At 39.8% G+C, this 17,500-nt stretch overlaps 2 protein-coding genes across 2 annotated transcripts in view; both read right to left on the bottom strand.

The window, feature by feature from the left end:
• Window positions 1-4,508, bottom strand: part of ctdsp2 (CTD (carboxy-terminal domain, RNA polymerase II, polypeptide A) small phosphatase 2) — a 17,442-nt gene extending 12,934 nt beyond the window's left edge. Inside the window, exon 1 of the mRNA XM_080031218.1 lies at window positions 3,805-4,508. Coding sequence (XP_079887344.1) covers window positions 3,805-3,871 — 67 coding nt within the window. The 5' untranslated portion in view covers window positions 3,872-4,508. The remainder of the gene's footprint in view (window positions 1-3,804) is intronic.
• A 6,056-nt stretch (window positions 4,509-10,564) lies between these two features.
• The window catches only part of LOC307253453 (natural resistance-associated macrophage protein 2-like), a 13,577-nt gene continuing 6,641 nt past the window's right edge, over window positions 10,565-17,500 (bottom strand). The window contains exons 9-14 of the mRNA XM_080031508.1: window positions 16,987-17,073; window positions 16,321-16,440; window positions 14,642-14,791; window positions 14,120-14,193; window positions 13,586-13,739; window positions 10,565-11,350 (exon numbers count right to left, since the gene is read on the bottom strand). Of these exons, the coding sequence (XP_079887634.1) occupies window positions 11,243-11,350; window positions 13,586-13,739; window positions 14,120-14,193; window positions 14,642-14,791; window positions 16,321-16,440; window positions 16,987-17,073 (693 nt within the window). The 3' untranslated portion in view covers window positions 10,565-11,242. The remainder of the gene's footprint in view (window positions 11,351-13,585; window positions 13,740-14,119; window positions 14,194-14,641; window positions 14,792-16,320; window positions 16,441-16,986; window positions 17,074-17,500) is intronic.

Below are 17,500 nucleotides of genomic sequence, written 5' to 3'. Positions count from 1 at the left end.
TGAACCCCTTTAAATAAATCTTCCCCAAATAAATTACTATACACCACAGTATGCGGTATAACCATTATTCTTTTAGTTAGTTGGTGGTGGCCTATATTTGTTGTAGTTTTTCGCCTAGCACTCCATTTTACACGATTACATTGAACTCATCACGATAAAGTTACATCGCCAAAATTTTAAAAAATAATTCTGGACAGCACTTGAACACACCACAATGTAACTCAATGCAACTTACGTTCCAAACTCAATAAACAAACAAAATGTACGTATACAGTGATTTACTTCCATAGTCTTTCAAGCTGTATTATAATATCTTATTCTACTTTATTTTATTATTATTATTGTTCCTATTGCACCTAGAGCTGCAACGATTAATCGACGAATCGATTATTAATCTATTATTAAAATAATCGCCAAATATTTTGATAGAGACAAACGCCATTTCAATTCCTATGTAGGCCTTCATATTTTAAGAATTGACAATAAAGTTGACTTGACTTGATATTTTAAGATGCTTTATACAATGAAGCAGGAGTGTAATTTTTTGGGGGGACCAAACATAGACTGTTTATGGGACCCACTGGTTTGCGTTGGCCATATTTTCTGTCTAGTGGTGCTGTCTGAGAATAGAGCCAGTTGATTGACGCATAGTGAGTGTGAAGGCTTTGTCTAAAATAGCTTCGTCCTTTTTTGACAGGTTCTTAAATTTGACAAATTAGGCCTCCGTCATTTACAGGAGTTCTGTCACTGCTTTTATAGCATCTTTGAAAAAACACAGGCATTGGTGCTGCTGTTGGACACACACACACACACACACACGCACACACACACACTCTAAAAAGGCATTTATAGAACCATGCACTGCACATTTAACATAGATGATTTTTTGATGACGTAACTTAAAGGAATACCGTTGCTATTTATAAATATCCCGGGATACTGCATCACGGTATTTCAGTCAGAACGTACTAGAACAATAACTTAACAGTGTGCCAGTCACCTGTATGCTTTCTCAGATGTATTTTTTTCATTTTCTTTAATGAAACCATGTGTAAAGTGTACAGAGAAAAGGTCTTTCAATACCTATACACAAGGGTCCATAATAAAACTCTTACGTAAAGACACTTAACATAACACAAAGCAGTTACAGTTTTAATTGCTTTTTACTTAGAAGAATTCTGGATTGAGCTTTTTTTTTTTAAATCTTTTGATGTACAGGGTCCCCCAAGCTGACCCCCAGGGCTTTTTTTGGACACAATGCAGACAGCTTATAATAGGTCCAAGGCAGACACACACCATTGGCCAATGTTACACAACACCATGTTAGACACACAAAGGGACACTGGAGCCTGACTTTGGAATTCCTTAGATGTCATTCATTAGGGCCAAGTTACACTTTATTCTAAAAATAAATGTGTATTATATAATGAAAAACAATATTCGATACAATCTACTAGGGCTGCACCAGCAATCAATTTTATCGTAATCCATATATGAGCTATTTAAATTTTTAAATCGTAGGGAAGGTGCAATATTTGTCAAAATACACTTTTAATTAATCATTGTCATGCTGCATTGATGTCCTGCCCACACATCCTATTCTACTCACTTAAGAAAACATCTTTGTTTCGTCTATATTCCCACAAAAATCACATTATAATCATTTTAACATGCTTTTAAATGAAAATGCAGTGATTATGTAAAAGTGATAATCCCCCATATGTCGCAAATTGAGCAGTCATAAAAATCGCAGTTAGATATTTTTTTCTAAATCACACAGCCCTACAATCTACAACATCATGATTTATATGCCATGAATAAATGTGAATCCAGTCATGGTTAATCCTAGTGATTTCCCCACAGGAAGACAACAGCATTGGCCATGATGTATGACATAACACATACATTATAATCTCCCCCCCCCCCCCTTGCATGTAAAAATAGAAGAAAAGATTAATACTGCAGGCGAATCCACTATGCAGTATGTCCATGTATACCCACTGAGTCTAAAAAAAAATTTATGGAGACAATTTATTTTCTAAGCTCAAAACATGAGAAAAAATATATATATAAGTATTTTTATTTATTCACACCATTAATACCTACTGCAATCATACAATATGCACAACGTTACTATAGTCTCTATGTACATTCACCAACCAAGTGTTGAGTCACGAATACAATCAATGGGGCAAGTAAATCCTAATTCAAAGCCCGAGGAGAAAAAACGTGCAAACAACGAAATCTTTCAAACGCTACAATGGGCGTGTACAGAGAGAGGGGTGTGCTTGTGCATTCCACTGTCAACACCGCGGCACCTGGTATTTCGATACAGCAAGAGCGCCCCCTCCCCAAACCCCAACCCCCCTCCTGTTTATAGGCAACCTACACTCCCCAGACCCATATGCACATCCAACAAGCATATAATATAATGTAGGAAGATTTACCGTAATATAGAAAAAAAAGAGCAGTTTTTAATTTAAAAACAAGCAAATGTGTGTAAATAGCGCAGTATTTTTTGGATGCTACAGTCAAGCACAATCATATCCAACCTACATTCTCCAGACGGACCCCTATACACATCCAACAAGCCTATAATATAATGTATTAGGATTTACCGTAATATAGAAAAAAAAGAGCATTTTTTTATTTTTTTATCTAAAAACAAGCAAATGTATGTAAATAGCGCTGTATTTTTTGGATGATACAGTCAAGCACTATCATATATAACGCCTACTTCTTCCTAATGCCTATATATTTTAAAAAAATCCTAGTTTATAAACAAGTAAATGTGTAAATAGCGCAGTATTTTTTGATGCACTATCATATGTAACGCCCCCTCATAATACAGCTTACTGCCCAATGCCTATATATAAAAATAAATCATAGTTTTTTAAGTGAAAAATAGCCTAATTTGTAGTGTAGTGTGGCGCTGACAGGCGAGCTGCCCATGTTGTGTAGCCAACTAGTAGTAGGATATGGGATAGTGCCAAAAACAAGCTGGAACCTGATCGACATAAATATACAGCAGCAGCAAAACACACACACACACACACACACACACACTCACACTTTGGGTTTTGGAGAAATGTCCACACGACCACCATACATTAAACAAACAAGCATATACCAACAAACAAGAAAAAAACTCAGCTTTAATCACAACAACACACATGTTAAGAAGAGACAGATTTGAAGGATAATGCTCCCGCTACCGCTGCAACAACAACAACCCCAAAAAAAAAAACTGGGACACCAAAACAGGATCAACAATAGCTACTAAGCTCCCGATGGCAAAACCTAGCGCGTAACGGAGAATGTGAACTTATATAAAATGATCTTAAATTCAACACAAAAGCGACTTAGCTGTGTTATTAAGACGATATTGTACTTAACATGTTCTTCGGTGCTGTTTTTTTATTAGGCTATAACTCTTTTATGGTGTACAGGCAGGTGATCGCTGGAGAAAAACAACTAGGTTACAAGCGTCAAGGCGAAATGTATTCAGTTAAAAATACACGTTATTGTTTATATTTCTTTTTAATTGAAGTGTGGAGGTGTAAAATATGACAGAATATCGTTGTAAATGTGCAATAAATAAATAAAAAATGTGGTTGCTATGCGTCTGAAATCGCGCTCATCTGTCAAAAGGGCGCACTACATACACACACATTACATACAGGCTTTCTTACCACACACACACACACACTGACTGTTGTTCACACCATTCAGATAAAATTCATACAAAAACACCACGTGAAGCATATTTAAATACAGTTTTAAATGCAGCAGACAATATCTCACCTGTTTTCGGTGGCAAAGTGACTTGAACGTCTTCTTTCTGCACTTGGGTGATAACAGAACTTTCCATCTGACAATCACGGAGCCCTCAATATCCTCAAATCCTGTCCTCGAGCTCTGGACATGGGCACCCCTCATTGAGGTTTCGGTTTTATAGTTTTTAGTATTTTTAATGGACAAGTCGAGTCAAGAAGAATACACCGAGGGGAACTTGTCAACCGCCTCAGTTTAAAAATGTAAAAATCCCCCGAAGAAGAAGAAAAAAAATAGTAGCGTAAGGTTTTTCTTGAATCTTGTTCCTTATCTTGATTCCCGAAGCCGTTTTGGTGTGTCTGAGGTCCGCCTGGGGAGGGGGCAAGGCACTTCGATGTATAATTTTTTTCTTTCAAAAATGAGGCTAATTTGAGTCGCTATCCGCTCCGTCGTCTTGATTTTTTTTTGTACCGCTAAACTATAACTGGTATAGGAGCGACCCCCCCTTTCTACCTCCCGACAATCTTCACTCCTCCGCTCACCAACAACATGGAGAATCCAGGCGCGAGGAGGAAAACAACCAAGGAAATGGGGCAAGGGAGCGGCGGTTTCAAGCCCCCCCTTTACTACAGATAAACAACATCGCCCGAAAGGTCCCAAAGAGCGACGAAAAACGCCAAAAATAGCGTCTTATCACCGGTTCCGACGTCGTTAAATTGATCCCCGTGCCGATTTCACCGTAAAATATGAGTTTTGTTGTTATCCCAGGCTTTGTTTTTCTACGGTTGGGACTCCGCGGGTGCCTTGAAACCGTCGCCGCTCGCTGATTGGACGAGGTGATGGGGTGGGCGGGGCCTAGGCATTCCTCCCTGTCCCGCACGCGCCGCACCGAACACATTCCAGCGCTTCTCGTACAAATGAAATGAGCTCACGTTGTTTGTAAGGAAAACGTAAACAAATAAATATATATTTATGTAACTTTATTAGCATATAAATAAAAACAGACAATATTCTCATGTAGGCCTTTTATTTATCTTTACTTGTAGGCAAGGAAGTAATTTAATTTGTGTTTTCTTATTTCTATTGTAGCCTATTTTACTACAATAATAGGCCTACATATTTATTTATCATTTGTAGGCTAGTCTGCATTTTCTTTGTGTGTGTATGTGTGTGTCTTAACTGTGATTCAATTTCAAATGCAAAAAAGTAGGTGCAGTTTGTGCTATTATTATTATGAACAAAAAAAAACAATGCACAAAACACTCCACACACAAACAATACAAATACTGTAGTCTACATTATCGTGTTCTGTGCAAGGTTTGATCATTATCATCCAGATTATTATTGTCCAGATGTTGCCAGCTACCTTTTCCCGCTGCAGTTTGTTTTTCACGCCTCAATTCGCGTTGTTTAGCCTACGTCTAAAATCGCGATATCATAATCTCTTATTCAAGCAAAAAAAATGTTTGCAAAATAACATCCTCACTCAATAATACATCCAGTCAAAAACACTTAATATACATAGACATAACATTTCTAGACGAGGTATCAGTTTGTTTTTTTAAGCATAAAAACTATAAAATAAAGTTATACAATACCTAATGCATGCGACACAGTCTAGCAGATGTATTCTTCAGTGCCCACGCGTGAAGAGAGTCTTGCAGCAGTGCTTGCTTACACTGTCCCTCAGTAGCGCTGTATGTGTGAGGGGGTAAGAGAGGGCAGAGTGAAACCAATGACCCAGGCTCCTTTCATTTTCTCCCTCCCTTATTCGCTTCCCCTGACTGCTGCAATACTACCGACACACACAGTGAAATTAAACCAACTTGTTTTGTACTGACGACTGCTCCTTTACTAAATTAACTAGTGTACTTTTTTTTAGATAGCCTATTGTTTTGTTTTTTTCAATTTTATTTGCACATTTTCAATCATGTGTGTATTAGACAGAGACAGACAGACAGACAGACAGACAGACAGACAGACAGACAGACAGACAGATAGACAGATAGACAGATAGACAGATAGACAGATAGATAGATAGATAGATAGATAGATAGATAGATAGATAGATAGATAGATAGATAGATAGATAGATAGATAGATAGATAGATAGATAGATAGATAGATAGAAAGACAGACAGACAGACAGACAGACAGACAGACAGACAGACAGACAGACAGACAGACAGACAGATAGATAGACAGACAGACAGACAGACAGACAGACAGACAGACAGACAGATAGACAGATAGACAGATAGACAGATAGATAGATAGATAGATAGATAGATAGATAGATAGATAGATGGATCATTTATTGCACCCTGTCCTCCCCCAAACCTGTGCGGGCCTTGGAGGACTTGTTGGTATTACAGCACTTGTCGATGGCTCTGCATTGGAATGCCTTTATTTTACCAACAGACTTCTGGTTTTAAACATTACAGGACGGTTGCATCATGTAGAACTCTCATTCCACGTAGCCAACCCTGTGAAGAACTCAGCTTGTATCTCTCTACGTCTAAATCTAGTGATAGCCTAAATAAAAATAAAAATTCGAAAAAAGTTGCCATTACTATTGTTTTTATTCAAATATGTACTCAACTGTAGGCAAAATGCTGTTTATTTTATAAAAACATTTTTGTCACTATACTGAGTAAAAGGCTATGGTGATTTTTCCTGAGTTTGTTTCAACTTGTTCAAATAAACACAAGTTGGGTTTTGACATCACGTTAGGCAATGTGGTCGACCAAGTGGGTCCCAAGATATTTATATTTATATTTTGAGCCTTTGCAGCAACGCCTGTTACTCTGAAAGTTAAGAAATGCCCTAAGGAAATCATGGCAGGCTTGGTTATTTAAAGGTGCATTGTGCAGTTTCAGAGGAGGGGGATTTGTTTACTATTGGCGAGCCTGCAGTTAGTTTCCAAAACATAATTTCTCTACATGTAATTCTTGGTATTGAATAATTCTATCATCGTAAATCAAACCAAAATTCTTTTAAGACACCTGCTGGAATCAAACGTAAGACTAGATTATGTTTGTAAACCAAACTGTGGGCCCTGCTGCTGTAAACAACAACAACAACAACAGTGAAACAGTAACTTTTCAGGAAGCTTTTCTAACTTCAAACAGTGTTCCAGGGATCACATTTTCCAGTGCGGAAAGTTTGTTTTTATGAAGTTATGAGAATACACCTTAGTAGAAAATGTTCACTTCTCAGACACACCCAAAGTTACACACTGCACCTTTAAGCTGAAGAAAACACATAGAAATAGTCAAATAAACATAGTTAATAATAAAAGAATAGCTCGCACAGTTGAAATACTAAGTCGACCATTTCCAAAAACACATGTGTGGACCTTTTACACCACAAGCTAAAGCCAGAGGCCACAGTATCCACAACGCAAGACGTAAACAAGAATGGCCTCTGCTGTTTTGAATTCCTGGTGTTGGACATTTTAAGAAAGCAGGACTGACGGATCGGTGTAAAAATATATACAATGTGAGTATGGAAAACGCACAGATGGAAAATGTCATGTGGTTGGCACCTGATGCCGCTGTATACTCAATTAACTGGAAATGCATTATCTCTGCCTGTGTGTGTGTGTGGGTTGGGTTGGGGTGGGGTGGAGGGTGGGGGAGGGGGGGGGGGGGGTGAGTGTGTGTTTATGTGTGTGTGTGTGTGTGTGTGTGTGTGTGTGAGTGAGTGAGTGAGTGACTGAGTGAGTGAGTGTATGTAGACCTATGTACTGTATGTATGTGTGTGTGTCTGTGTGTGTGTTTTTGTGTAAGTATAAGAAAGTATGACGTAAGAGAACGAGTGAGTGAGTGTGTCTGTCTGTCTGTCTGTCTGTCTGTCTGTCTGTCTGTAGGCTATATGCTCTCTGGTGCGTCTTGCTTTCAGTCATGTTTTGGTGAATTCCTCGGACAGAGCAGAGCAAAGGGGCCAAGGGGTGTTGAGCCCCCCCCCCACCCCCCAAGGGGGCTGTGAAGTGGTAGTTGTAAAAAAAAAAAAAAAGAAAAAAAAAAAAAGAAAAAAGTCCAAAAACGTGACTTACAAAACATCAGATACATGTTATAACTGCACAGGACAAGCACGTTAAGGCAACACGGGGCGGAAGGAGAGATCAATCACTTTAACTGCACTTTTCAGATTCGAAACTTGAATATTTCTCATTGTGATATCCCAAAGTTTGAATGCAAAAAGGACAAATAAAAAGGAACAAATGAGATCTTCACATACAATTTCCTGTGATTCCATGTTGTGGTTTATTGTGTTTGCTCAAGGGATAAAAAGTTTGTTTACATCCAATAACACATTTTATGATTTTCTTCTTCATATAATTGCAGCTTATCTCACACACACACACACACACACACACACACACGCACGCACGCACGCACGCACGCACGCACGCACGCACACACACACACACAAACATAATTGCAGCAATCACTGAGTTTCTTTAATCCCCAAAACAAATGTCTTGGGGATATTATCCTTTGCAAAAATAGTCATGCTAATCTGTTACACATTATAGCAAAAATATACAAATAGAACAGTGTTATAAATAGCTTTTAGATCATATTGCTGATGCCAACAACACCGCGGGAATAGATTAAAGCTGGGGCATATGATTTGGGGAGAAAATAGCAGTTGGGATAGAGATTCGAATCCAAATGCAATACCTCAACTGCTCCACTTGTTCTCTTTGGTCCCTCCCTGACACGCTCTACACCAACAAAGTTGTGCCAAAGTGAATGGACAGTCCCAACAACAGCCAATAAGAACAGAGAATCGGATTTTTTTTTTTTTAAAGAATCGGAGTCTCGCTCTGATTGGTCAAAGTGTACCGCTCATGTTCACTTCGACCAATCAGAAATCATATACCCCAGCTTTAAGAAATATCCTATACAAAACTGCTCATCAAGTTAAACAGCACAGTAAAAAAAAAACTGTGGCGATGTTGACATTAAAAGGCATAAAAACATTACATACACACACACACACACACATACACACACACACACACACACACACACACACACACACGATCTATCCATCCATCCATAAGCGTTGTGGTTCTATTTCTATGTTTTCTTCACACCTGGGAATCCACCCACAGTGCGTCTATACTTACAGCCCCATGCACTCTGCAATGCATTAGCTACGTCCAATCACGTTGACTGACGACAGGCCTTAGCTGTTGAAATGAAATGTGCACTCGCTCCCAAACATCTGAGCCTCATGTACTGTAGGGTTGTAGGGTCCACACACACACACACACACACACACACACACACACACACACACACACACACACACACACACACACACACACACACACACACACACACACACACACACACACACACACACACACACACACAATCATGTGATTTGCAGGAAGAGCCACCCCCCCGCCCTCCCGCCCCCCATCCACCCCTCCTCTACACTCCCTAACCCTGCCCCTGAGTGGCCTCCGCTTTGGGCTACGTTTCCAGGAAAGGGGCCTACAGTGGACAGGCTGTGGGGCCTAGGCAAGAGGGAAATAGACATTGGCTCATTGAGAAAAACAAAAACAGAGAGGGGCGGTGTAGTGAAGACTCTCCCGTCTTACATAACTCTGCCTCCGTGACAGAGAAAGAAAAAAGAAAAAAAAAAAATCCCCGCCACAATGCAAAGAAAAAACCTGTCCGTCCGCCTCTCCTCTCTAACTCCCTGAGAAAGAACGGAGGCACTTGGAATTTTTAAGCAACACTGAAACACTGAAACTTGCAGCAGTTGCACAACATTGCAACTCCGTCCTCGCCACCACAGGCATGTCAAACAACCAGCCACAGCCATAGACTGTTTGAGGACAGCTGAGTGTGTGTGTGTGTGTGTGTGTCTCCATGCTGAGTGTGACATTTTAAAATATTCAAGTCGTTTGATTTGCTCTGTATAATACAGTAATGCAGCCCCCCAACACACACACACACACACACACACACACACACACACACACACACACACACACACACACACACACACACACACACACACACACACACACACACACACACACACACACACACACACACACACACACACACACACACATGAAACATGATGTAACACACCATGTAATATACTGTGCTGCTGCTGCTGTTGTTGTTGTGCAGTTAAGCTGGTTTACTGTATGAGGGCGTTCCTCTGTGGCCTGCACTGCCCCCATGTGGACAAAACAGAAACTGCAGGGATTCTGCAAAAAAACATTGAATTAAATTTCCTTAAAAAAATAATATATATATATAACCATTTAGTCGACTAACACACACACACACACACACACACACACACACACACACACACACACACACACACACACACACACACACACACACACACACACACACACACACACACACACACACACAATGTACTTCTCAAGTCACCAGCATTATTGAGCATAATGTCCTATGCTGTGAAATAAATCATTCACACCTGTAAACCAGGTTTGGTAAAACTTACTGATCTTAGTCGTAGGAAAATTTTCTTCATCAGTCTTCAAAACACACACACACACACACACACACACACACACACACACACACACACACACACACACACACACACACACACACACACACACACACACACACACACACACACACACACACACAGGGATTACATAGGAATCAGGGAGAAAATCATATATTCATATTGAGATAATAACAGTATAATCGGACATTTTCTCTATATTGACTGATCATTTCAGCTCAGCTCAAGTCATCCATATTTCCCTAAATCATCATATTTATAAAACATAATCTTTTTGAGGACATTCATTGACATAATGCACTTACAAATAAAAATAAAACATCTGGAGCACCATTTGTACAAAATTTCATCCTAAAGTGTCTGGTATTTGGGGCGTTCTGTAGTGTAGTGTTTAGAGCGCGTACCATATAGAGTCTCAGTCCTTTTCACAGCAGACCCGGGTTAGAATCCAGCCCGGGTCGTCCTCTGCATGTCATTCCCCTCTCTGCCTTATTTCACCTCTGTCTCTCCACAATGTCCAATGAATAAAGCAAAACAATTAAAAATTTCCTTCAAAGGTTCTTGAACTTTCTAGTATAAATAAATCACAGGGGCGCTCCGGTGGCGTAGTGGATAGGACGTGTACCATATTGGCTCCGGCCTTCGTTGCAGTGGTCGCGGGTTCAAGTCCGACCCGTGGACCTTTACTGCAGGTCATCCCCCCTGTCTCTCTGTCTCCCCATTTCAACTCTGTACTATCTAATAAAGCTTGAAAATGCCAAAAAAAAAATCTAAATAAAATAATAAAATATACAGATAAAGATAAATGAGCACTTGAGCCCAGTACATGTGCTTGAAGGGAATGCGAAAAGGAAAGGGTGGGTGGTCCCGTTCACAGCTGCACCTTTGAAATGAAACGTCGACTGGAAACACAAAACGTCCCGATTCAGGAATCAAACTCCGGCTGTTGTTCTATCAGGACTGAGGTGTCGTTCCCTTTCCTGGCGCTGGGATCCAACCAGGAGACACCAAGAGCTATTAGACACAACCAGGCCTAGAGGACAGAGAGAGGGAGAGAGAGAGAGAGACAGACAGAGAGAGACAGAGAGACAGAGAGAGAGAGACAGAGAGACAGAGAGAGAGAGAGACAGAGAGAGAGAGAGAGACAGAGACAGAGAGACAGACGGAGAGAGAGAGAGAGACAGAGAGAGACAGAGAGAGAGAGAGACAGACAGAGAGAGAGAGACAGACAGAGAGACAGAGAGAGAGAGACAGAGAGACAGACGGAGAGAGACAGAGAGAGAGAGAGACAGAGAGAGACAGAGAGACAGACAGAGAGAGAGAGAGACAGACAGAGACAGAGAGACAGAGAGACAGAGAGAGAGAGACAGACAGACAGACGGACAGACAGACGGACAGACAGACAGAGAGAGAGAGACAGACACACAACAATATATTATTTTACTGTCAGGTTAAGAAAATCCGCAAACATATTGATATTGCTTTTGATATAGTTATTTTATTAACAATTTAAATTATAGTTATATATATATATATATATATATATATATATATATATATATATATATATATAGAGTATAGAGTTAATATGGAAAAATAACATATAAAGTTGTCAATAGTTCCGTAAATCATCAGATGTTCCTCTATTTTTCCATTAAACCTTGCACCATTTTTTCATAACCTCACGTGTGACGCATCTTTTTCCAAATCATTTTAATAAAATTATGGGTAGGTAAAAACAACAGGCAGTCAATATTTTTTCTAAGAGTAAAATTTCCTTTATTTTACTATCTTTTGCCCAAGCCTTTGAAAGGGTTAACAGCTAATAAAATGCAACACATCCGCCAAAAATGTTGTGTGTCAGCAATAGTAACATAGCATTATTATTATTATCCCAAGCTCTGGAACGATCTTCCCATCTCTCTGCGTTCAATAGAGTCTGTTGACGCATTCAAACGTCAACTAAAAACCTATTTATTTGTGCAGGCTTTTGCCTAATTTGTTCTTGGGGCTGCTATGTTTTATCACTGTATTGTAATTGGCCTTTTAAATGTATGTACAATTTTAATCTGTTGTTGCTTCCCATTGTGAAGCGCTTTGTGACCCTGGTCTGCGAGTGGCGCTCTATAAATAAAGTTTACTTACTTACTTACTTACTTACTTAATAGTGTTTGTCAAATGCAACAATTCTACAGGGCAATCATGCACATAATAAAACCTGTGTTCCTTTCATATGAAAGCTTCAATAACTAACCTACGACCGTGTGTTTGGCCGGATGAGCGTATGATACTTTATTCCCTTGATAGGACGGGGGACAAAGGTTGAGAGTGATGTGTAAATTAGGTTTATGGAAAATATTATTGCACGTGATGCGCGTGAGGTTATAAAGTTGATTCTGTGAAATCCAGAGATCCAGACAGCTAGCAAAATCACAGTTCACTTAAAGGTGCAGTCAGCTGAAAATAATTCTTCATGTACAATGTCTTAGAAACCTTTTAAGTAGAGTACGCCATGTCAGTTTTGTTTTGCCTTTTGTTTGTGTGTTCGTTTTTCACTTGTTTGTTTGTGTTCTTTAAAAAGAAAAACCTAAAATAAACAAGTTTAAAAAAAAGGTGGAAGTCAGCTATTCTTCAGAATGCTTGTTGTCAAAATCACTTTGTCAAAATTAGCGAATATTTCCTCACAATTCTCTAACTGTCTGTAATGTGTGTGTTGAAAAAAAAAGTGGTGTTAATACACAGCCAAGGCTCTTTACTGGTATGTCAACAAAGGATATTTTAACATAGGGGCACAACATAGCTAGCAACATGCCCGTTTACAGAGCCTAGGCTGTGTATTAACACTGGATTTTTTTCAGCGCAAAAAAAATAATGTCACCCTATTTACCTGTAGTGTCTCGCCTTAAAACAAAAACTGAGTTGAAATGACTTCTAGCTTTGGCAGTATTCCTAGTTGAATATTAAAGGAAAACTTTACCCATATGGAACCGGCATTCTATCATTATAAAATCGCTATTATAATATAATGAATGAGGTTTTTCTTCCCTCAGTCTTCCCTTGGCCCAGCTGTCCTGTTAATCCTAACCCTACACCTCACCATGTGTGATGTCGTGTCACATGATAAAATGTAGGGTTAGACAGTGAGACCATAAAACACTCTACATAGGATCTCAGAGTTCAATAAACCTTCATATTTCCACTGGTGAAGTAGGTCTTTAAGTTACTTGAACCAGTTGTTTTTTTCCACAGTGGGGCAAAGTTCACGTACCAAGTATCCTACGAATGCCAGGTATGCCAGAGAGAGGAAGGGAGCCAACACGTACAGCCACACACGGTTGAGATCAACCACGTAAACCACCACGAAGTACATGTTGATACAGCAAACCAACAACACCACCAGACCTCCACCGATCTTAAAGAACCTGCAATGAAGGAGTAGAAGAAGAGAAGGATAAGTTTAATATAATATCCTTTATTCAACCATGTTAGTCTCATTGAGATTAAAAGGCCAAAACAGACAGCAAAACACAGTTACAGTTAAAACATAACACACAAGACAAAATACAAGTTCAAAATGCACCTTATGTGCAATGGAGAAAATACATCCACACACACACACACACACACACACGCATGCACGCACGCACAGACACACACACACACACACACACACACACACACACACACACACACACACACACACACACACACACATAAAAATAATTGATTAAAACATTTGCAGATAAAAGTATGTTTGAAGGAGTAACATTAGGGATTGCTGTTTGTGCGCTGGTAAACTTACAGTCCGTTGGCGAACTCGTTCATGAGAGAAGGCAGACTGGTGAACGTCAGGATGGGGATGAGAGCAAACGGCAGCTGGGAGAGAAGGAAAAGAATGAATGTATGTTTTTAACTTATTTAAATTAATTTACAATTATACGTATTTACATGTTTCATGTGGTTTTTCAAATCACAGCTAAAACCCCTTTTTATTTTTTTATACTGTAGAAAGGAGAGGGAACTGGGCACCTTAAAAGCCTTTATTGTTGTGGCTAAATGATTCGCCATTTCTATTGTGATGTATGTCTTGCATATATCAGAACTGACGATACAAACCTTTGACTTTGACTTGACTTTGATTTAAAATGGTGATATACAACAACTATTTTAACTTTTTTTTATTACTTATATTATAACTTTTTTTCCCATTACCCAAACCCTAATTGCTTGTAGAGTTCGGTGTGAATTTGATAAAACATTTATATTTCTAGGTAAAATACTATGTGATGAGAGTGATTTAAAAAGGTGATGTACAACAGCTGACCTGCATGCTCTGTAGAACGTTTAAGAAGTCGTTCATGCCGGTGAGATGTTCGATGTCCTGGAAGATGGCCACCAGCAGCGTGGGAAATATGGCGATGGAACGCGTCAACAACGTCCGAGCAAAACGAGACCAACGCAGGTTCAAGAAACCCTGAGGGGGGAAACACACAGACAGACAGACAGACAGACAGGCAGACAGGCAGGCAGACAGACAGACAGACACACACACACAGACAGACAGGCAGGCAGACAGACAGACAGGCAGACACACACACAGACAGACAGACAGGCAGGCAGGCACAGACAGACAGACAGACACACACGCAGACAGACAGGCAGGCAGGCAGACAGACAGGCAGACAGACAGACATACACACACACACACACACACACACAGAGACAGACACACACACGTTTGTAAGGCTATACTTGTGAGGACATTCCTTGACATAATGCATTCCCTAGCCGCTTACTGCTGCTGTTCTCTGGCAGACAGTACCGCACGCACTGAACTCCACAAACATGTCTACTGTATTGTTTCAGCATTTGGATCCAGTAACATTTTAGCCATTCATGTAGCATAACTCATGCCCCGTGTGAGGCTCGAACTCACGACCTTCAGATTATGAGACTGACGCGCTGCCTACTGCGCCAACGAGGCCCTAGCCACTTAGCCTAACCCTAAACATCAAAACTAAATGCCTAACCCTAACCCTAACCATCACAACTAGATACCTAACCCTAACCCTAACCATCAAACTAAATGCCTAACCTCACCCTTACCCTAACCCTAACCATCAAAACTAAATACCTAACCCTAACCCTAACCATCTAAACTAACCCTGCATTCCAAATCACATACTCTTTCTTTTTACTACACTAGTACATACTGAAGTACAGAAGAGTTTTAGGGCCACAGGAGAGAAAAAAAATCAGATAAGGTAGTTTTTTTTTTTCATTATGTCAAGAATTGTCAAGAATAAAGACGAATACTCCAAAATGCTATTGGAGTTAGTGGGGCATTTATGTATTTTCAGCATACTACAATTGGCGTGCATGTATTGGGACATCCTAAATCTTTTTTTGGCATACTAAATAGTAGGGAAGTATGGGGATTGGAACGCAGGGTAAATACCTAACTCCAGCCCTTACACTGACTCTAAAATAAACCTAATTCATACCTGAAACTTAAAACCTAGTATTAGTCTGTGACACTGAGAAGAAAGCTGAACTTGTTAAGCAAAGTAAACAGTCGATTATGACTTTGCTTCAATAAATAAAAACTGAAGCCAAACGTACGTTGTAAAGATAACAAAACTAGGTCACAACAACTAAAGCAGAAACTCACACAAACAACTGACCGATGTGTGACTGTGAAGGTAAGAGTCTCATGCAATGGTGAAAAAGTACATTTAGTCAAGTACTGTACCGGAACACAACAGTGAGTGAGTGAGTGAGTGAGTGAGTGAGTGAGTGAGTGAGTGAGTGAGTGAGTGAGTGAGTGAGTGCTTGCTTGCGTGCGTGCGTGTGTGCGTGCGTGAGTGTGTGTGCGTGCGTGCGTGCGTGTGTGAGTGTGTGTGCGTGCGTGCGAGTGTGTGTGCGTGTGTGTGTGAGCGTGTGTGTGTGAGCGTGTGTGTGTGTATGTGTGTGTGTGTGTGTGTGTGTACTGCCTCCTCTCACCTCCATAACAAACTGTCCTGAGTAAGTCCCCGTCATGGTGGAGCTCTGGCCGGCAGCGAGGATCCCAACGGCCCAGATGTAGAGCGCTGCTGGGCCGAAGAAACAGCCAAGAACCACCCCCTGGAACACACACACACACACACACACACACACACACACACACACACACACACACACACACACACACACACACACACACACACACACACACACACACACACGTAACGACACGGATAACGTTAGTCGACACAACTTTGTGGCAATTCATTTGTAGTCTTTCCAGCCATATATCCATCATAAAACAATCAACCAAAAAATTACATCAAAGGAAACATATTTCAGGACATGGGTCAAATCGAAGTCAAAGTTACAATATACTGTATATATTAAAAATTACTTGTTTGTTCTTATTAGGGGCACATTATAACGTCGGCTTGAAGGCATTAGAGAGAAATTTGTGGGGAGAATATAGTCTGGTTGTGCCATTTCTACCAAACAGTGGCCAAGTCCTTCTGCTGAACACCAATAAACTCCAATAACTGCAGTGGCTTATGGGAAGTGTAGGAGCTTCACCCACACTAGATATTTTAAACTTTTGATTGTTCATTTATACATTTTAAAGAGCTGAATTTAAACAACAACAGCTCCTGTCTGGTAACAACTCACCCCTTTGAAGAGGTTGACCTCCAGAGTCTGGTTGTTGAGAGGGAACATGTCTAGATGAGGACTTCCTGTTGCATTGCAGACAGTGTGCTGGAATAACAAGAAACACACACACATTACCATACTGTATGTGGCAAACACACAATTTCTGAAGTGACAAAAGACAAATTAAATTAAATTAAATTAAATTAAATTAAATTAAATTAAATTAAATTAAATTAAATTAAATTAAATTAAATTAAATTAAATTAAATTAACTTTATGGGATTTATTAGGAACTTCCTTTGACAGGAGCATCAGTGCATGTATTATAGTTCATATATATCCAGCAATACAACTAAAAACAATATACCACACACACTTAACATCACACAGCACTCCAACATTGGTCGGTGGGTAAAAACTTGCAAAGCACAATACATGAAGCCCGAATACGAAATACTTTAATATTTTTTTAAATGTATAGAACAGTAATTACTAGTCATTTAGTTAAAGTAACGTCTCGAGATATTGCTTG

The sequence above is a fragment of the Ammodytes marinus genome (genome assembly GCF_949987685.1).
Source record: "Ammodytes marinus genome assembly, chromosome: 7".
In the NCBI taxonomy this organism is placed as follows: domain Eukaryota; kingdom Metazoa; phylum Chordata; class Actinopteri; order Uranoscopiformes; family Ammodytidae; genus Ammodytes; species Ammodytes marinus.
Note: the sequence above shows the minus strand (reverse complement) of the source record. Positions and strands in the feature narration are given on the sequence as shown.